The sequence below is a fragment of the Halichoerus grypus genome, chromosome 9, assembly GCF_964656455.1.
Source record: "Halichoerus grypus chromosome 9, mHalGry1.hap1.1, whole genome shotgun sequence".
Taxonomy (NCBI): Eukaryota; Metazoa; Chordata; class Mammalia; order Carnivora; family Phocidae; genus Halichoerus; species Halichoerus grypus.
This window is the reverse complement of record NC_135720.1, coordinates 33,745,158-33,768,032: the sequence shown is the minus strand read 5'-3', so window position 1 is coordinate 33,768,032 and position 22,875 is coordinate 33,745,158. Positions and strand designations below refer to the sequence as shown.

Here is a 22,875-nt window from a genome sequence, read left to right as displayed (position 1 = left end):
TTTTCCTTTTCTAATGGCCGCTAGGACTAAAAGGAGTAATTACACCAGTACATAAACCTTGTAAGACCTTTGTGTTCACTGGAAAAGAATCAAGAACTATTCGAGACATTAATTTGGAGCTTGCCCAAGACCCCAAAATGGCAAAGTAGAAGAAGTCTGTAGCCCTCCTCCAAGGAGGCAGCCAAATAATTTGTTCCACGTTTCTGCATGACAATTTCAGAACTTAATTTTTCAGGAAATAATCACAGACTCTGCCTCATCTCCTTGTGCATTGATGATAACTGTTAATCCACAGCTTCTCCAGTAAGTGTTGCTTTTAACACTTGGCAAGAAAAATGTATCAGATATTACGTGACTCATTCTATTATACAAGAAATGTGAAGTTCCAAGTTTTAACAAGAAAATATATTGTATGGCTTAATGGGCACGCAATTGGTCTGTACCTGACGAGAACATTCTGTCATCCATTTACTCAGAGATGTATATTTATAAAGGAAAAGGACAACAATGTATGGCATTTGAGCTGCTGTTGACAGAGAGTCAGTACGTCTCTCCGAATATATCCGGTTATATTCTTTGTGAGGCAAAGTGTCATTAAAACAATTAATATGGATGGCACCAGCACAAGGGCTGCCTCAAAGAGAGATGGCACTTACTCTGGACGGCTTGAAAGGCTTTGAGATATTCTACACTGAGCAGCGGCTGGGGCAGCTCCCGGATGAAGAGCTTCAGCAGGCTGGCCGCATCATGCTGTTTGACACTTTCCCAATTAAAAGTCCCTTCATAAAACTTTGCTTCCAGTTCTTGGCAAAGATTCTGAAAGGCAGAAGAAAAAAAAAAAAAAAAGCTACCAATAAGTGCATTTTTTTTTCCTGCTGAGAGTGTGATCCACTTCCGACTTTCCAAGAGATTCTACTCCTTAGAAAAGAATCTGAAAGTACCAAAGGCTAACACTTCTCTGTCACTCAGAAAAATACTACTCGGCCAAGTGTAATTTACCAGTGACAAATTATAGCCAAGGCCACAGAATTCAAAAACTGTATACATTTTCCTGACTCTGCAACAGACCTTAAGCAGTAAAGGTTTAATCACGAAAAGATTAGTTAAAACAGTCATTCCATGTGGGGGCTTTACTTCTGATACTACAATTTTTCATTCGACTGTAAAAATCATCTGTTAAAAAGTCTCTTGGGGCGCCTGGGTGGCTCAGTCATTGAGCATCTGCCTTCAGCTCAGGTCATGATCTCAGGGTCCTGGGATCGAGCCCTGCATTGGGCACCCTGCTCGGCGGGGAGCCTGCTTCTCCCTCTTCCACTCCCCCTGCTTGTGTTCCCTCTCTCGCTTGTCTCTCTCTGTCAAATAAATCAATCTTTAAAAAAAAAGAAAAGTCTCTTAAATTATTTAGAAGTACATTACATAACAAAAGACATAATCAATCTCTGGGCCTCAAACAGGAGGCTACCTCTGATTAGTCACCTCTGGGAAATGGAGAACCACATTCTACAGCAAATGAGGCCTGAAGAGACATCAATACACCTGTCTGAGGTGCACGAGCCCTAAGTGGCACGGCCGACCTGCCGCCAACTGCAGAGAACAGTGTGAGTCCGTGCAGATTTAGAAATACCTAGTTCGTTTACCTCGAGGAATCCATGAGATTTGCCAGACAAATTATCAGTAATCAATTTAGTTTCATAATTACTATTTTATACAGGACTTTTCACTGTGGCATAAATCCTATTAGGTTAGAAATCCTTCCAAGTTTCTGTCACTTCCTTGATTATTTTAAACTGTTCTCCCAAAGACTGTTCTTCGTTTTTCTTGTGGGGTGAATTTATTACACTTTCTCTTTCCTACACAACTCCATCCTCTCCTCCAGTTATTCCTGTAATTGGTGAAATACATAAAGGTGAGCCTAGAAATGGCGGGGGGGGGGGGGTGGTAGAGGAGAGAGAGGTGGAGGGAGAGAGGAATGAAAGGGAGAAGGAGTGAGGAGGAGGGAGAAAGAGGAGACAGGAGAGGGAGAGGGAAAAAGGGAGAGAGGGAGGGAGGGGGAAAAGGAGGGGAAGGGGGAGGAAGGAGAGAGAAGAGTACAAAAAATTTGGTGGAGCAGGGGAGAAAGATAACCAAAAATTTTGCATATTATCTTTAAATTATTTATAATGGACCAGCTGCTGCATAATTTGGGATGTGACAAAACAGGCTGGGTTGAAGAGTTGAGCCAACGGAATCCACTTAACCGACCTTCTTAGAAATCACATTTAGTTGAACTTACGCTTCTGTCAGCTATCCAGTCAAAAACATAAAATACACATTCTGCTCACCACTGTGTAGTGAAGTAAACGTGTTTATGACTCTTAGGAGTCAGGCCTCACAGTCAGCTCATTAGTGCCGTGACCAAGGGACTGAGACCCTTGCGCATGTGGTAATATGAAGTCACGTGACCTGTTTATGACTCTTAGGAGTCAGGCCTCACAGTCAGCTCATTAGTGCCGTGACCAAGGGACTGAGACCCTTGCGCATGTGGTAATATGAAGTCACGTGACCTGTTTCTGAGGGATTCGCTCTCTGTAAGAGAATGTGCCTCTCAACAGAACTTATCTCAGAATCACACACACAATGCCCATGTTTGACTGTTGGTAAGATCGCCCTAAATGTTAGCAAATGGAGCGAGACAATGGCAGCTTATCCAACTTACACAGGCCCCAGAAGGGTTTTGGGGACCTCTGTGAACCGGACACCAAACCCAGGGGACACAAGCTGAATGAAATTTGGGAGCAGGGTATATCAGGTTACTCGAATCCGATTAAACGGAGATCGCTCTACGCAGTAAGAGCCAAGTAGGCCGAAACTAGCATCCCACATCGAGGAAGCTTATCAGCATAAGCAGGTGATGTAAACAGTGCAATGTCTGAAGAGTAATTCCAATCCTGGCAGCCCCGCGGCCACAGTCACAGACGAGGAGCACGTGCGCCCACCAACACTCAGTTCTCCCTGATCCAGCTCTAAAAACGTCCTATAGAATAGGTCTTAAGGAAATGAGCAGAAAAGGTCTCCTCGACCTACCCTTTTTTCGCTTGGATTTGCAAATTCAGGAAGACAATAGATTGGATGTGGGCAATGATTTGTGCCACCTCAGTTGAGAGCTAATGCTGAATGTAGAGGCTTGGGAGGCTGTTCACGGCTGCTAACCACTCTTCCTAGATATGTTTTCCAGATAGAGCTACAATTCCAAGCATGAGGTCCCTGAAACATGCAAATCCCCTGGGACACTTATGCATTATGCATCATCTGTAGGGTAACTCTGCCTTCGCCATGCATTTACTGGATGCTGTATTCCCCAGAGCAGGAGCTGGGTGACAGGGGGAAAGGAGGAGGATGCACAGCGTCCCAAGATAGTGGGAAAAAAACGCCAGCTTGCCAGAAGAGGTGGCGGGGGCGGGGAGAAAGGGCAGTCTGGGAATCACCTTGCCCCTTTCACAAGCCAGACTCAGGCTGCGCTGCATCGGGTGAGACAGGAACCGCGAAGGTCAGGGAAGGAGCTGAGGCAGAGTCTCGTTTGGTCAGCCCCATGAACCGGTGTATGGGGACTAGGTCACATCTCATTTGGTCAGCCCCATGAACCGGTGTATGGGGACTAGGTCACATCTCATTTGGTCAGCCCCATGAACCGGTGTATGGGGACTAGGTCACATCTCATTTGGTCAGCCCCATGAACCGGTGTATGGGGACTAGGTCACATCTCATTTGGTCAGCCCCATGAACCGGTGTATGGGACTACGGTCACATCTCATTTGGTCAGCCCCATGAACCGGTGTATGGGGACTAGGTCACATCTCATTTGGTCAGCCCCATGAACCGGTGTATGGGGACTAGGTCACATCTCATTTGGTCAGCCCCATGAACCGGTGTATGGGGACTAGGTCACATCTCATTTGGTCAGCCCCATGAACCGGTGTATGGGAACTAGGTCACATCTCATTTGGTCAGCCCCATGAACCGGTGTATGGGGACTACGGTCACATCTCATTTGGTCAGCCCCATGAACCGGTGTATGGGGACTAGGTCACATCTCATTTGGTCAGCCCCATGAACCGGTGTATGGGGACTAGGTCACATCTCATTTGGTCAGCCCCATGAACCGGTGTATGGGACTACGGTCACATCTCATTTGGTCAGCCCCATGAACCGGTGTATGGGGACTAGGTCACATCTCATTTGGTCAACCCCATGAACTGGTGTATGGGGACTACGGTCACATCTCATTTGGTCAGCCCCATGAACCGGTGTATGGGGACTAGGTCACATCTCATTTGGTCAGCCCCATGAACCGGTGTATGGGACTACGGTCACATCTCATTTGGTCAGCCCCATGAACTGGTGTATGGGGACTAGGTCACATCTCATTTGGTCAGCCCCCATGAACTGGTGTATGGGACTACGGTCACATCTCATTTGGTCAGCCCCATGAACCGGTGTATGGGGACTACGGTCACATCTCATTTGGTCAGCCCCATGAACCGGTGTATGGGACTACGGTCACATCTCATTTGGTCAGCCCCATGAACCGGTGTATGGGGACTAGGTCACATCTCATTTGGTCAGCCCCCATGAACTGGTGTATGGGACTACGGTCACATCTCATTTGGTCAGCCCCATGAACTGGTGTATGGGGACTAGGTCACATCTCATTTGGTCAGCCCCATGAACTGGTGTATGGGGACTACGGTCACATCTCATTTGGTCAGCCCCCATGAACTGGTGTATGGGGACTACGGTCACATCTCCTATTCTGCTCACCTGGTGGAGATTATCATCCGCACTTTTTTTTTTTTAATTCAATTGCTATTACTCACGCTGACTAAATCTATCACCAGTCCCCTATTAATGTCAATTTTGAACTCATTGTGTTCTCTTTTCATCAGAAGGCTGGAACTACTCTTGGCTTTTGCTTGTTCACTTTTGTTCCTGTTTTATGTTTGCACAGCAAAGAGATTATTTGCTTCTCTATTTATCACAGTATTATTATAGCTAATACGGTGATTTTGAAGAAAAATCAAAACTTAACAAAAACCAGCAGAGACCCTAGAAAAACTAAATATAAACTGAACATTCAGAGGTTTTATCATTATACTGTATCTACTTTACTAACAATGGGAAGAAGGGGTGGGGAGGACAAATTAGCTGTTAAAATGCAAAAGTGTAATTAAACAATAAAGTGTTACATGAGTAGAACCAAGAGATTACCTTGATTCTAATAGCAGCTCCAGGTATTCTTAAGAGGCCTTCGGTTTCCAAACCTCCCTCTTCAATTCGAGAAATCAGCTATGTACAAACAGAAGAACATTCCGACTTGGTTATTCGTAACAGGTACAATTCCAAATTTAACATCTGCTTCACATATAAATAAATGCAAACTGATCACAATGATGTGTAAGCTGGCTTTCACAAAGTTGTGAATGCTACTGCACCAGCACTAGCCTTTAAACCAGGAAGTCTCAGAACTTTACTTCCAATTGAGAAAAAGTTGAGTTTTGGGGCACCTGGGTGGCTCAGTCGTTAAGCGTCTGCCTTCAGCTCAGGTCATGATCCCAGGGTCCTGGGTTCCAGCCCCGCATTGGGCTCCCTGCTCAGCGGGAAGCCTGCTTCTCCCTCTCCCACTCCCCCTGCTTGTGTTCCCTCTCTCGCTGTCTCTCTCTCTGTCAAATAAATAAAATCTTAAAAAAAAAAAGTTGAGTTTTATCCTCCTTTGTTACAGAAGTGTAATCATTTCACACAACAGCTGCCGTACTCCAAACAAATGGAGACTGAAGATGTTCACTGTTTAAAAGCAACTAAGACCAGCCATGACTTCTGCTTTTCCAGAAACATACATTGTGCAATCAAATAAATCTTATGAAATTCCAGTATTTGCATATTTACATCTCATTTTTAGTTTGTTTGAAAGACTTGCTTATGGTATGAAGGGAAAAAAAATCCTGTTTGCAAATATTCATTTTTAAGCTTTGCAGCTTTTAGTGATAAACCAAGATAAAAAACAACTTTTGTATAGGGCTTCTAAATCATACCTGATACCCAATGAATACACACAGATCTATCTACAGAACCCCATTAAAATAACAAAGATTTTTTTTAATAATGCAGAAACCCACAAGAATAAGGCAAATGGAGAAATTACAATGACATACTGTTGGAAGCTAGGAAGATGATAAAAAAGTGGTTAGTTTCTTGGCAGAATGATCTTCCAATTGAAATATGTATTCCCTGGGCAGTGCACAAAGGCTTTATAGGGGGTACTCTGCTATTTTAAGGAAATCAATTTCCTTGTCCTCCGGTTAAATATAAGGCAATTACTAACATCACATGGGTTTTCCTTCCTACCACCCACCCCCATTCACCATAGCCTTCTACTCTACAAAAGACAGACCTACTCTTCACTCATCCCCAAACTTACTATAATCTCTCTGCACACCCTAAGGCATAAAATCTTTCAGAGTGCCAAAGGATGTAAAATTTTATTTTTTGTTTTCAGGGAAACCTCCTTTAATGATTTACCAAGGCTCTAGAAACTACATAAAGCTTACTGCTTCTCCCTTGCTTATAAAAGTGTCTATTAGGAGCAAAGCAAGGTATCATAAAATGAGGTCTTTTGACCTTTGTCCAGATGTTCTGAAATCAGATATATTGTAGCATGTAGACACTGGAAGAGAGGCAATTTTTCTTTAATGACCTCATCTCTCCTATCCCTGGATTATGGCCAAAGAATGCACTGATTTTCAGGGAGTCAGGTAAGAATAAAGCAAAGAGTAGTCTCCAAATTCTCCGGATTTATTATTAGCTAAAGAAAGAACTATCTTTGACCAGTCAAAGCAGTGCATGATTTTTAAAAATTCAACCAAATGTTTTCCAAGACCACATTTTTCATGTTACACTAGATAATAAACCCACAGCAAAAAAACCTTACAAGAATTATTTTAGATTAGATGGGCATTACTCAATAAAGGATTTAAAACCAAACTTATCAAATAATACCATGCAAAATTTATTCAATGTTTGAGCAATTTTCATTTTATCTCATCTTATAAAATGTTTAAAAGATTCTAGTAGTAAAAAATGAAATTCTATGCTAGCTGCTACAGCAAATTAGTTTTTAGCAATAGTACATGCCTTTCATTTTCATCAAATACACAGGAAAATAGATGATTTCTAAACAACTGAATGAGAGTAAGATCTGAATTTTTATATTTAAGTTCTTTTTAATACTCTCTAATGTGGAATACTAGCATTCAATAGAGATATGTATATATAATGCCTAAAAGAATGCCATGTGGTTTTTCATATTTCTCACTTTAAAAATAACATTTTTAGCCATCACATTATATTGCATTATTAAAATATAAATAATACTTTATAGCTCTTTTATTTTCAAGATTTAAAAATGGAAAATAACTATATTGTCCTATATATTTTAATCGTGTTCCTTTTTAGTAATTTATCTTACAAGAGACATTGCATAATTTATCAGTAATGTTCATAGCATTTCCTAAGAGAGATTACATACTTATATGAATTTATGAATTGAAAATGAAGTCAGAAGTTTTTGAAACAAAGTATCTTTGATTTGGCTGATTAGTCTGACAGTGAGAACAGAATTTGCTAATTTGTCAGAATTTTTCTAAAGGTAAAAATTAAGAGTATTTTATTTCCCTAATTTTTTCTGAGAATATGGTTTAAACAATGTGTCTCTGAGCAAAAACAAAACAAACAAGAAAACAACAGATACAATTCACAGACATTAGATAAGCTTTGTTAAAGCCCTTTTTGGGGTATAATTCTTAATAAATGAGAAAGTATAATCCTCTAAAAACTAGTAATAAAACTTTTGGCAAATCAGTGATTTCCAATTCTTTCCTTTGTACAAAACTGAGGAAATACCTAATTGAGGTGACAGTTGATCAATCGAAAAAATATTTTTCAATGCTAGATCACTGTGATTTTTTTGCTTATAATTCAGAGGGGATGCAAATAGATGAGTATTATCTAATAGTAAACTCTTTATATACTCTTTTGGTTTTTGTGTGAACAAAAAAAGTCTTCAAGGCTGTTATCTAACAACCTCAAACTGGTTGGAAGCCCAAGTCTTCAGAATATTGAAGAGACCAGAAAGGTAAAATAACTACATAAATAAAACAAGTTCAAGAGAAAATGACACAGGACTGCATGCAAACCTCAGCCTGATCGGGAGACATCACTGAATTTTTGTGGAGACCAAAACTTACTTTTCACTGATGTGATGGTGAATTTGATAAAGTCAAACGTGACACATCATTGGTTTTTTGGTCAAACACCAGCCTAGAAGTTGCTGTGAAGTTCTTTTAGATGTAATTAACATTTAAATCAGTACATTTTGAGTAAAGCAAATTACCCTACATAATGTGGGTGGGCTTCATCCAGTGGGTTGGTGGCCTTAACAGCAAAGACTGAGGTTTCCCAAAGAAGCAGCAATTCTGCCTCAAGACTGCAACATGGAAAGCCTACAGGAGTTTCCAACCTACAGATTTTGCACTCAACACTGCAACATCAACTCTTGCCCAAGTTTCCAGCCTCTGGACTGCTCTATTTCAGCCCCCACAATCACATAAGCCAATTCCTTGGAATAAATCTCTCTCTACGAACATGTGCGTGCATGCACGCGCACAAACACACGCACACACACACACCTCTTATTGGTTCTGTTTCTTTGGAGAACCCATATCCACTTGGAAAGGATGCTGCTGAGATCCTTGCCTTGCACAGTCATCTGTAGGTGGTAACGTGCACTTTTTACTTAAATCAGTATGAGTATATGGCCCATATTTGTCAGCACCTCCTGGCTCATCACAGGTGCTGTTGACAACTATCCATACAGATACAAGTTCTATAGGCAATGGCTGGCAAAGGCTGGTGAGTAGAACAAACTGTGCAGAACAAAGTTCATCAAGAGAAACAATGAGATACATGTTTGGATGTGATGGTGATCATGAGAAATAATGGAACCAGAGGTTAGTAGATAAGACCGCTAACGACTGATTTAGAATAGCGGAAGAATCAGTGCCAAGTAGATTGAGCTTGAGTATTGAATGAGTTTGTTGAGCTAGTTGATTGTGAAAGTTCCCACTGCCATTCCTGCTATCCCCAGAACTATCAGAAATTTGTGATGTGCTGGGGCTGCTGCAAAAAATCTACAGCGTGGGTAGTCCATAATTGATCTGACCCACCTTCCTCGCTGTGCTTTCCTGGCTCTTAGCATGTGTACTCTGTGTTTCTGAACAAGGATGGCTCAAAGATTAGACTGGAATTTTTATATTGCCGTAGATAATCCCCTTATGAATAATTGAGTGTTGATGACACCAATGACTTGATAGTTTAGCAATCACTTTCGAATTCTACTTTATGGTTTCTTTGCCTACTTTGGAAGTAGGCATTGGTAAATTAAATTGGACATCCTCCCTGTAAATAGGAAAGCTTGGGAAATACACACAGGCATGAAATATTCATGAGGATTCAATTCCCTAGAAATTTATAAGCAGTTCCCACTCCTGTGTATTATAGAATTGAAATCTCAATTATACAAAGCTAGCTAATATAAGACAGGAAAATGATGCCAGGTAATCACAGTTATAGTAATAACACAGAAAACATCACCATGAAATAAAAATTATGAGCCCTTGAAACAAATTTGTTTCCTGAATAGAAAATCAAAGTACAAAATAAAAGAGCACATCAATTGGAAAACTATATTATATATTATGAATGCCAAAAAAGAAAAAAAACTTCTATTAGTTCAAGTATGTTCTCTCTATGCTGACCCATTTAGGCCTACTTACTTTTTGAAATATCAAGGGTATTCGAGTTCCCGGTACTTTCCTCTGATCTTGTTCTAACAACGCTATCAATGGAATACAAAAAAGGCCAGAATCTGCAACAAAAAATAAAATTTCTTAACTTCCATCCATCTATAAAATATTAATGCAAAAATATTAAGGCATCAGATTTCTGATATTGTCATTCAAACAAACAACTATTTATTGAGCACCCACTAAGTGAATGACACTGTCTAGCCATTAGGTACATACCTCTCCATAGGAAAATCTTGACCCTGTCTTATATAGCAATCTAGCAAGGAAAGACAGCTAAGTAAATGACTGCAAATAATCACCAAAATAATTAGAAAAGTTATACTGTCATATAAAAGAAATAGTGCCATGGGAGTATGTGAAATATGCAAATAATTTACTAAAGGTAATCAACTTAAAAGTTTTGGTTAAAGCAAGTATTACTCATCTCTTCCATACTTAATTGACATTTAACATTCTACAATAAGCAAAACATAAATGTTTGCTTTTCAAGAAACCAGTCAACATTATGATCTTGTTCTAAAAATGTTTTTCTTTAGAAAATATCGACACTTGGTAGTCTTGAATTGAGATTTGTAGTTTCGTATATTTGGGAATAACTACGAAGAACTGAAAGGTAATAATTTATAATTTTTCTAAATTAAAATCATATGCCTTCAGTCTGGTGTGAGCAATAGCTTCTGCTTGGCACCCCCCACCCCACCCCCATCACTTAATGAACAGTTAGTGCAGACGTGTAACACACATCATCAGGGGAGATACAAATCATTTGTGAACAAGGAAAGGCGGAATTATATTGTGGAACAAGGACCTTGAAAACTGACACTCGATAGAGATGCCATTCAAGAGAATACCAGTAACCTAATAATTTGTAGCTTAAGAATTATGAAAAAAAAATGTAATCTTCAAAAATGTCAAGAGTCTAGTTTATAAAATGAATATATTAGATGAGCTACAAAAATATTTTAAAAATGGAAAGAAAATCTATTCTGTTAATAGTTATACTCTTAATGAGAATGGCTTAATATCTCTCTCTCCGCTAGGAAGCAATTCTAAAACATAAAAAAGCCTCTCTAAGCCATTTTAAAAGTCCTGAGCAGAGTCACAGCTATTTAAATTATATTTCTATTTTATATTTGGAAAAGGCTTTGTGACAAGCTTCTGAAAAAACATCTAAACTCTTTCATTATCCATAATGGCCTTGCGGAAAATCAGAAGCACCATTTAACTCAGAAATTCACCATCCCAAGCCTTAAGCTATAATACTCAGAGGAGCTGAGCACAGAATGAGGTCTTCTGGGGCCCAGCATGGGAGAGAGGACCTCGAGGGAAGGTATACTTCAGTCCTATAGAGAAATTGCCTCTAAAACTTAAATCAGGTGAATTTGTGTCTTTATTAATGTTACCATAGCAACTTGATAATCCTCATTCTTGGTATCTCTTTAGGAGAGAACTTAAAAGTTAAATAAGAGGTCAGAGATTCCTAAACAGTTAAACTTTGTTAAATTAATAGAGAATTATCTGGATTTCCAGACCAATAAAATCTTGGATAAAAACTGAGGAGGTGTCTGTTCTCTATCATATTATAAAAAACAAAGTCTGTTTATGCAATAGGTAAAGCAAGTTGCTTACAAAACAAAAACTACATATACCCACAATGAGTACAATTTAGTGGCATTATGTGCCACAATGGCATTATTTTCTTAGTAGAGTGAAGAATGCTTTGTAAAATAGTTACAAGTAGAATGTATATGAGCAAAGGGACAGGCTACTAACTACCCCATGTATTTCCCATCAAATAAATAAGCAAAAGTAAGTAACCAAGATCAACTATCTTAAAGTCATTTTTCAAGATCTGATTTTGGAAATAAAGAAGTTTATGTACCAAATGTATCTTTTACACATAGTTTTCGAATGAGAGTGCATTTAAGATTTGATTCAAAAAAAAAAAAAAGATTCTTTAATTCAGAATTTCCTTCCAAGGTAATTAAGTATTTGGTCATCTCTTTACTTTCTATAGTCTAGGAGAATAGTGCATGTTTATCAAGTTACAAAGTTTTTGAAGGCAATGTTTTAGAATCTGAATTCTAGATGTATTCAAGTGTTGGTTTATTTTGTAGGTGTTTCCTCCTCCAAGAATACTAAGAAGCTAAGTTCATCTTTTCTTCTTTTGAAGTAAATCCAACTGTTTTTCATTTCAAAATTACCTTTTGTTTTGATTTTCACAGCTTTTTGTTGCTTCAATTCAACACCCAATACATCATAGAGGGCAGTCAGCTCAATGAGGGCTAAATAGCAAACTTTCTTCATGTCCTGGGGTGCTAGGTCACCAATCCTGGTGGTCCCTGTTTTGTCTTTTGGCAATCTGAAATTCTAAAATAAGTACCATTAATAGAGTAAGGGTTTATAGGGTCTAACCCCATTTTTAGTGAAAGATGACAAAACTATAACTATAGAAAGAAGCTGTACTCAGAGTAGTGACAATGAAAGCTATGGCAAAATTGCTCCAGTCAGAATGAAGAGCCATCCTCTTGATGATCCTCAAAGCTGTGGGAAGTCCATATGTGAAGTCCAACAGACAAGGCGACCAGACTATGGACCAGGTGTACTGATCCCAGGGGCTAAGAGCACAACAGAGACAGTAAAACTGAAGGAGAAAAAGAACTCTTACTGACTTTCAACAACAAAGGAAGATTAGGAGTCAAGAGAAACCATGAGGAGGAAGAAGAGGAAGAGAAAGAGGAATAGTAGCCGTGAGGGGGTACTTACAATGTACAAGGTACCCTTAACCTATGCTACTGCCACAAATATGTATAATATGGTGGGTAATATTGAATATTTGTAATGTAATATATATTATAATGTTGTCATAAAACCCCAAATAAGGTAGATACAGAAGGTCTGCATAGCATTGGGGCGACAGGGAGAGTGCAAGGGATAGTAACAGCATGGACTTTAAAAGCCAGAATGCCTCCCAGGCATCTAGCTACTGGCCAGCTACTAACAATCTGCCAAATGATTAACTACCCTTTCTTTAAAATGGCAGAAGGGGAGGGGGGAGGAGGAAGGAGGTGCGCATAGCTAGAGGGGGGAGGGATGAGGGGGGAACAGGTGGAGGGGGGAGAAGGAGGGGGAAAAGGCCACCTAATTCAGAGGGCTGTTGTGGAGTTTCACTGCCTGGCACTTCCCCAGCACCTTTATATGGCTGCTATTATTATTACTTTCACTGCTGAATAAAGAGACTTAGAGATACCACGATCACAGGCAAGTAAGTGGTATTTCGTTGTTTTCTGCCTTTCACAAATATTATCCACCACTTATTTAGCCACTTTTAATATTAAATACATTAAATCTAAGAAAACAAACCACAAAGTAAAAACATGAATTTCTCTAATACGCTGAATACAAATTATAGTCCCACTGTATTTACTGATTCCTAAAACTGTGATTGTTCTCTAATGGTTTGATTTAAAAAATGATTATAAAGGGGGCGCTTGGGTGGCTCAGTCGTTAAGCATCTGCATTCGGCTGAGGTCATGATCCCAGGGTTCTGGGATTGATTCCCGCATCAAGCCCCACATTGGGCTCCCTGTTCCGCAGGAAGCCTACTTCTCCCTCTCCCACTCCCCCTGCTTGTGCTCCCTCTTTCGCTGTCTCTGTCAAATAAATAAAATCTTTTTTTAAAAAATGGTTATAAAGGCTATGTCTTTTGGGTTTACCCTTGATTTCCTCATTTAATGGCCAAGGATGTTCAACTAGTTCCCTTTTATTCCCGTCGCTCATTTTTTCACCATATGATTAACACTTCCTGGTCTAAAATCCAGTGCAAAAAACAGGTCTTAAAGCAGCCGTTCTCAAAGTCAGGTCCAGGGAACCAAAGAGTTACCTAATACCCTTTCAAGGAGCCTATGAGGCCAAACTATTAATAATTAATCCTAAGACATTATTTGCCTTTTTCACTCCCATCCGCTCATGAGTGTACACTGGAGTTTTCCAAAGGTATAAGATAGGTGCTTTTGCAACAGATTGAATATAGATGTAGATGTGAGAATCCAACTGACTTCTACTAAAGTGAGACGCTGGAGTTGCTGAAATGTAAAACCATGGCACACTTCTTAATAGTTTGTTTTTAGAAAACAGGACTATTTTTCATTAAAAAAAAAGTTATTTATGCTAACTGTAATACTGTACTTAAAGTGGATTAATAATTTTTGAATTTCTCAATTTTAATTTCTAATATGGTAAATATCCATAGGTATAACTGACGTAAGCAAAACCTCTACTCCCACAGTCTTTGTTGTTTACTTATCACGAGAAATGATTCCTTAGTCTACATATTCATGTTTCATAGTTCAAGAAGACAGGCCAGTGACAAACTTCCAGGGAACTCAAGCCAAAGAAATTCTTCACATTCCAAAATCACATATAGCAGTCTTCTTATCTCCTCAAAATCTTTCATGCAATCCTAATTTCTGTAGAAATATGAGTAGGCCTTCTTTCTTGGTTCAGCTACAACATACTTCCACAGAGCTGGAAGTCCAGGAGGACAACAGAGGCCCCGACAATAGGAAATCAGATTGTTGGCCAGAAAGCTGCGTATCTGGGGTTTCATCAAAGTGCTGGAAGCTGTGATAGTTACTGTCCCCAATACCGACATCCTTCCTGACAGGTGAAACAAAAGCTTTCTGAAGTCCTCCATGCTTTTTAAGAGCCTAAAAGGGTTTTGAGACCAAACTGTTTAAGTATCATTGTTTTAGAGCATTTCCTAAAACCTATAACTTTTGGTAACTCAGCAGCTAAATCCTTTCCAGCAAACTCAACTCCAAGAGAGAACCTCTGTACATAGTTCTTTACAGAAACTTCTGCTATAGAATCTGCTATACTTTCAAAAAGAGTCCACTATAGGAGAAAACAGGTCTTTCTTAACTTTTTGCAATACATTTTTTCCCGATGAGAACATGAAATAAAACAGCAATAGACATCATTAAACATGCAGTCTAAGTGAATTTCCAGCCTAAGTGTTAATGGGGCCGTGCCTGGGGGTTGAGAACGTGGAGCCAGACCTCAGGTGGCCCATCCTGTCTCCACCACTTACTAGCTATGTGACCTTTGGCAAATTACATCACCTCTGTGCCGTCTCGGCCACTTCATCTGTAATATGGGAATAACAACAGAACCCACTCAGAAAGTGTTAAGTGTTATTACTACCTTTCTTTCACAAAGCTTTTTCAATAATTTCAAGATTTCATGCCTTTCCTCTTCTCCTAAATATTACTGTAAGGTAAGGGGAAAAATGATAAGGCTAATACTCGTATTTGATAAATGGCCTTTTGTCCTATCCTGCAAAAGTCCCCATTGATAAGAATTATTACAGCACATTCTCAGTGGGGAATTAAGGCTTACTAATAGACTAAATATGGCCACACAGCCAGTGACAAAAATAAGGATGCAAATTCAGATCTTCTGGATCCTAAATTCAGCAATAACCATTCTGTTGTGCTCCATTTTCTCTGTCCACCACAGCATGCAGGGAGGAATCTAGGTTGAAAGGTATTGATAGAGGACTGTGAGCCCCTCAAGGAGAAGAGCCATGTCTTAATCACTTCCATAGCCCTACTGGACCAAAGACCTGGCACACTGCAGGTGTTCTGTCCCAGGCTACTCAGCGAACGAAGACACATGCCCTATGGGGTGAAAAGCACAGAATCAAGCTCAGTGAGGTACGAGCCACTGGCTGGATGCTTCCCCACTGCCCTATGATTCACACTGAGCCTCACGTTCAAAATCACACAAAACTTTTCACATTTTCTTCCAGACCTGGCCCCAGAGTTCTGCTCATTGCATTGTTTTCCGAAGGGCTGAACCAATCCTATTTACCAACCTTTTTTTTTTTTTTTAAGTTCTAAATGTTTCATTAAAATCAGTTGCTATTGATCTCATAAGCCAAACATATGTAATATAATTATTTAAAGCATTAGCCAAGGTAAATGTTTAGAGAAACCTGAAATATTATTAGTTCAACATTTGACTTACCTAGCAATCTATGTCATGAGCTTTATTTATTTATTTATTTAATATTGTGCTTTAATGAAAGGAGTTAGTTCTTTATCCCAATGTTTAATTCATAGCAACAGCTTTAAATATTTATGAAGTTTCCTGTCATTTTTGTTTAGTTAATAGACTGGATGGTTCAGTTCGTTGGCTAAGAGAAGGCAATGCAATTTCAGCAAAAGAAAAGCTCTTTGCCTTCTGAAAACTGCTTCAAGAATGAAGTGAAATACAATTTTTCAAAAATTATAAGGTCGTTGGTTCCCATGTGTTACCATAAATTAATCAGGTAGCTCTCTCAGCCCGCACCCCTCTTTTGCAGGCCTCACAATACAAAGGGCCCCTTAGGCACTTCATCAGTAATGACGGACTCTGATGGACTTGACTTCACTACATTAAGTCACTTCTAGCCTCGACTTGGAAAGCAAGAGAATCTATCCTCACCTGGTCAATTTCCACAGATGACTTTTTTTTTTCCCCTGGTCTGCTAGAAAATGCATCTCTTACCCAAGATTTTTCCACGTGTAAAATGTGATTTTATTACAGTATTTCATTCATTGTCATTTCCTGAGAATGAATACTTTTCTAGACAAATGAACTTTTGAATTTAGTTGTTTTATATTTCTTGCATTTTTTTTTTTAAATGGAGAGCAAAGAGCCATAATTTAACCTTCTCTTGACAATTCAGGTCCATAACCCTAAACACCTATTTTTGTATTGTGTACAAGTGTGTGTCTGCTATTGATTTTCAGAGTCCTCACTCAATCCTGAAACAACACCTCATCCACTGTCCTTCAGCTTCCTCCAAAGGTGTTCTGTTCTGTAGCAAACTGCCAACGTGGGCCTCCATGCCTAGTTTCTGGCCTTTAGTATTCACAGAGCGGTGTTACCAGACAACCAAAGTCATTACAGAACAAGAATTTACTTGAATTAAACATAATTCAATAAGAATCCAAAGGCATTAAATAGAGACTTATGAACTAAATATCGGTATGCATCTAGGATATAGGCTTTACCAGTTATAATTTTAAAACTATGATCTTAAAAATTTCTGCATAAACCCTTAATGTTCAGTCTCCAAAGTTGGGTGAAGGAGTATTATTAAATTTCTATTGTATATGATGGACCCAACAAGCCAGAATCTTATTTATATAATAACTCAAGCTATCCTGAACGAGTTTGTCAGCAGCACCAATATATAGAGCCACTTAAACTCACACCTAAATTAAATGCATTTATACCTTCAGGGCACATTAAGTGGAGTCAACATGGTCTTCCAGAAAAAACTCCAGCTCCAAAAGTTGAGTCACCAAAGCCAAGTCTTAGCATGCCACATAAAATATAACCTGTTTCCTTGTATGAGAAATAGGAATCAAAATATCTACCTCAAAGAGATCATTTGATAAATAACTACAGAGTATAATTTCTGAGATACAGTGGGTACACAAAACACAACAAGTAGTAGCTACATTTTCAAACTGAAGCCCATTAAAGATTATGAAACCTGATCTCCACATTTAAGAGGAGAAATCTGCAGTCAAATGCTCTACCACTGAGCTATACCCCCAAGAGGAGAAATCTGAATCTGCTGTGAGAGATCATGAAGAATTAACAAAGACTACCTGATGCTGTAAGATAAAAGAAATGAATAAAAAAATGAAGTCAACAGAAAACAATGTATTTTTACATAAAGCTCACTGCTTATTTACAGAAGCAGGAGAGCATAGAGTAGAAATGGAATTTAAGGTTTATCTGCTTAGACACCTGCCTCAGAGTGATGAATATAAATATTCATTCCATCAACCATGCTGAGGACTTGTGAAAAGCTTACACGCCCATGCCTTCCAGGAGACCTATGGATAAATGGTTGTATAGATGAACAGATGCATATATGCATAAATACAAGAATACATTGATAATAATTACCAAAAGCATGGCATCTTAATAGCTAAAGTATTATTTTATATATTGTATCTAATGTAAATTCACAACCAGGGAAGACTTAATAATAAAGTTAGATACTGAACTAGACCCCAAAGAATGGGGTAAGACTTCCTTGGTAAACAGGGAACAACAGAGAGGAGAAATGGGAAGGTCATTTCAAGCTTGGGGCACAACATGAATAAAGTCAAGAAGGGAGGTGAGCACAAATGTTAAGCAGAGAATAAAATAAGAGAGGAAGTCTTAAGTCTCTGAAATATATAGGAACTTATATTTTATTCCACTTTTGAATTAACAACTTAAAAGCCAACAATGTCTTCATTTTTTTTAAATTAGACTCTAGTGACCTTCATTTACAACCCCTTCCATCTGTTGAGATATAGACTGTCACTATCCTGATAGTCTGGGAGCATAAGTCATCTCTTCAAGTCAAATGGTATGTATTCCTTTACTTTTCCCATTAGGTATAAAAACAGATTCTTAGTAATATATGGTAAAACCTGGAAACAACCTAGATGTCTACCATTAGGGAAATGGTTGAGTAAATTATGATGCATCTTCACAATAGAGTATGATGTATCTATAAAAAAGAATGAGAAATATTTCTGTATATTACTATGGAGTGATCTCCAGAATATACTAAGTCAAAAAAAAAAAAAAAAATTCTAGGTTGAGAAAAGTGTGTAGAGTGGGCTACCATTTATCTAAGAATGGAAGGATAAACTATAAAGTTAAAATGAAAAGGAGTTTACCTAGAAGGTAAATTTACTTGTAAGGGGAGGGAAAGAACAGAATGATGGCTCAAAGACAGAAGCCAGACTTTTAATGCATCTTGGTTTTAAATCTGACTTCTGGATCATGTAAATATTTTACATGCTTACAAACAAAATTAAATTTCAAAAAAGCAATCCTTAAAAATTGAAAATAAAATGAAACCATTAACCCCACCAGGTATTCAGTTGGTAGCTTAACCATACGGAGAATAACTATCCTATGCAGCCTAAAGCACAGTCATTTTATTATTACAGCCCTTTTGGGACATATCTCAAGGACACAAACAACTGACGAAAAGAAAAACAAGTTTAAACTGTTTTTCTAGTAATCATATTGTTGATAGCGGTGGTAGTATTGTTATTCTGAGAATGCTGGGCATTAACTGAGGATACAACAAACAAGTAATTATATGTGTTCTAATTATATCACCTGGGGTATCCTGACAGTGACTATTTCGGCATGGAAGAAAGAAGATAACAGATGTACTTCTGGCCTTTGAAAAGGCTTTCAGCAATGACCAACCCCCAGAAAGGAACAGTCCTAGAGTCCTGATCATAGTTACAAAAGTATACCTCTACTAAATGGAACCACAGTTTCTTACAGAAACAGGGAATTCTAGATCTAGAGCAGAAGCTATAGTAGATACGGCAGATGCCACGGGAAACCGCGTCTAGGGTCATGTCAGGTCTACATCTATGAGCTAAATCCTGTTTTTGCAAGGAAATTAAAATACAACAACACTAATTGGTCACTAGTGAAAGACGCGAAGGAAGCAAAACAATGAACACTGGAAAATAAAAACCGTTTTGAGAAACTTTTTCTTAAAAGAAGTATTCAAATTAATAAATGAATAAGAGAAGAAATGAAAACATCTTGTCAACATTAATAAGCAAATGGATCAAGCATTAATTAGCAGCAGCTGCTAATTTCACAAAAAGAGAAAGACAATCAGCTATTTTGTGTCTCTTGATACATGATCACATATGAAATAATCTTGATAAAAAAAAGAAAAACACACTGAATCTGATAAATCTATAGTCAAACAATCTCTAAGAAACAGAATATGAGGAATTAGAGGGGGAAATTCTCTACAAGTTAATAACCAGGTTTCTTCAACAAATAAATTTTGAGGGACAAAGGGGGAGAAAAACGGATGGAGAGAAAGGGAGAGAGGGAGAGATTAAAAGTCTCAAAAGACATATAGACCAACTGCAATGCATAAACCTTACTTGGATCCATATTCAAACAAACCTGAAAAAAAATAATGAAATTTGTGATACAATTTGAAATTCGAACACTGACTGGATATTGGAAATTAAGAATTGTTAGCATTTTTTAGGTACAATACGGGGAATCTGGGCACGTTTTTAAAAAAACCCTCCTTTAGAACTACATACTGATGTATTTATAGATGACAATATGTAATTCAGAGATGTGTTTCAAAATAACACAGAATGGAGCACTGGTAGCGGGTATGGAGAGGTGAGAACTAGCCGTGGATTAATGAATGTTGGGGCAAGTGGGGAAGTACTGGGAAGTTCATTACACAATTCCTTTTAGCTTTTGTAGGGTGTGAATTTCTACAAAAATAAATAAATACATGTATTTTTTTAAAAATGTAAGACATATTCAGTAGTAACAAGAACACTCAGTACACGGAGGCATTTGCTACTAAAAGAAATCAGGGCTCCTTGAAGAAATGGATTCTTTCAAGTCAGAGAGAAGAAAAGTATAAAGTGAGCCTGGAACATATACAAGAAAGCAAAGAAGTCAAAGAATGACAGCGTGTTAAAATGACACAGGAACCAGCCTAGAGGGCTCCCAGGGGTCAAATTTAGGCAAATTTGAAAGAAAAACAATAATGATTTATAAAACATTGAAAAAAGGAAGCCCTCCGTCCATAGTGATATTCAAAAACAAAAAGAGAAAAGGGAGGGCAAGTATTACAGAAGATTGCCAACCAATCATAATAGAAGGAATAAAAAAATCAGAAAATCACCATTTCTCAAACACTAGTTTAATTACCGTTTCAGGCAAGGATCACAAATGTACGGTGACACTGGTGGGCAATGGTTGTTACTGACAAATAGGATATTCACCCAGTCCCAAGGATCACAAATTAGTATTAACTGCACATAGGAAAAGGTATCTTCGTAACAGGGAGATGTGGTGAACATCTCCTTAATGAAGGAGTCAAACTTCCATCACCAATAAAGGGACCATGTGATGCCATGCCTCTCTTCTGATGATGCAATCAGAGGCATAAACCTCATCTAAGCAGTAGTTTGGCCAAAAACGTTTAACTTGAATCCAGTCATGAGGAACAAAGTCAGAAATTTGATTTCCACACTTCAAAAATATTAAAGAAAAAGCAGGGGACATGATTTAGATTCAAGGAAACCAAAAAGATACAACATCAAATACAACATCGGACCCCAGAATTCCAGATGGGGGTGAAGAAGGTGGAAGATATAAACAACAATATCGTGACAGTTGGGAACATTTTAATATGACCATATGTTAAATATAATTATTGCTTTAGTGTTCAATTTCTTAAGTATTATAGCTGTGTTTGTATGCCTTTGTTAAGCTAAAAAAAAAAAAAAAAGTTGGGGGGGTGGCGCCTGCCTGGCTCAGCGGGTAGACTATGGGACTCTTGATCTCGGGGTCGTTGAGTTCAAAACCATGTTGGGCATAGGGCTTACTTAAAAAAAAAAAAAGTGAGGGGTCCCTGGGTGGCTTAGTCAGTTGAGTGTCCAACTTTTGATTTCAGCTCAGGTCATGATCTCAGGGTTGGAAGATGGAGACCCGCTGGGCAGCTCTGCGCTCAGTGGGGAGTCTGCTTGAGAGTCTCTCTCTCTCTGTCCCCCTCCCCACACTCTAATAAATCAATCAATCTTTAAATTAAAAAAAAGTGAGTTCATAGCTGATAGCACAACATATAAACAGAGAGATGTAGAAAGAGGAAAAGCAAAGGCTGCAAAATGTTAACTGTTAAATGGGTCTACATGAATCCTGCAGGGGTGTTTGCTATACTCTTCTTCCAGCTTCTCTTCTGTCTGTTTGCCTGATCTGAAATTTCCAAAATAAAAAGCTGTTGAAAAATACATTCTTCTCTTTTAGTGAAATCTGAATAGTGTACTACGTACAGGTAACGAAGCATCACCGTCTTTGCTCTTCTGGGCCTTCTCCTTGGAGCTCTCTTTCTGATTGACTGCTTGCTCTGCAAACGATACCTCCAGGTTGATATCTGTTTCAGAGGCAGGTGCCTCCTCAGGAACCAGTGGAATGAGCTCTTTTTCACCAACAAGTAGGCTAGATGCCTGGTCTGGGGAAAAAAACCAAAAGGTTCAATTAATATATTTTCTTTGTTTCTTTTTTTTACTTCTTTACATCAATTACATAAAAACTTTTGGGAAAAATACTATTTACTATAGTCAGTAATTAGTGGATACTTTAAAAAGTTTACTCCAAGAATCCTACCAATGGCGGATGGAGGGTATAGGAGGGAAGGTGGAGACTAGAATCCATAGTTCAATTGTGGAATCTTTCTCTGAGGTCACAATTCTTAGACTGGGTTGACACATCCAACATTGATAGATGATCTCAAACTCTGAATGAGAAGCCTCACAAAAATTTAGTAAACTTAATTGTCGTTTGATTTTACAATGGGAGATTAAAAGCAAAAGCAAAAGCAAAAAAAAAAAAAAAAAAAGTGGGGGAAATTAGTGATACACCATTTCAGTTTCCCAGAGTGAAACAGATTACTGGAACAGACCTCTTCCACACCCTGCATTTCCTTTCTGGAATGTTATCTACCTATCAGAGGAAGAATTCCAAAATAAGAGTTAGTGCCAAAAACTTGCCACAGTGGGAGTCAGGTGTGGAAGTACCTGGTACAGGAACCAATAGGTTTTGTACCCAATTATATCAAAGACTATTAAGGTTCTCACAACTATAAACCTAGTCAAATAAATTCTGGATATTTACATCAACATTTTAAGGCTATATAATTAGTTTAATATTGTTTTTTGTCTGTCTGTTGTTAACCTTCTAGGAAAGAATTAACATTGGCAAGCCTCTTTGCTGAAAACACTAGCTTTAAAGTTTTGAAGAAAATAGTTCTAACTGACATAATTCGGTAAGTTTTTGGTTTAAACACAACTCACATTAGAGAAACCTTGGAACCAACAACAGGATTACTGTTTTTTTCTCATTG

At 38.4% G+C, this 22,875-nt stretch overlaps 1 protein-coding gene across 5 annotated transcripts in view; it reads right to left on the bottom strand.

Annotated features, from left to right (window-relative positions):
• Positions 1 to 22,875, bottom strand: part of ARHGAP18 (Rho GTPase activating protein 18) — a 192,431-nt gene that overhangs the window by 25,546 nt on the left and 144,010 nt on the right. For all 5 annotated transcript variants that reach the window (XM_036120854.2, XM_078054751.1, XM_036120853.2 and 2 more), the window contains 5 exons: positions 21,806 to 21,984; positions 12,101 to 12,266; positions 9,864 to 9,955; positions 5,245 to 5,322; positions 657 to 816 (listed from right to left, as the gene is read on the bottom strand). In XM_036120854.2, the coding sequence (XP_035976747.1) occupies positions 657 to 816; positions 5,245 to 5,322; positions 9,864 to 9,955; positions 12,101 to 12,266; positions 21,806 to 21,984 (675 nt within the window). The remainder of the gene's footprint in view (positions 1 to 656; positions 817 to 5,244; positions 5,323 to 9,863; positions 9,956 to 12,100; positions 12,267 to 21,805; positions 21,985 to 22,875) is intronic.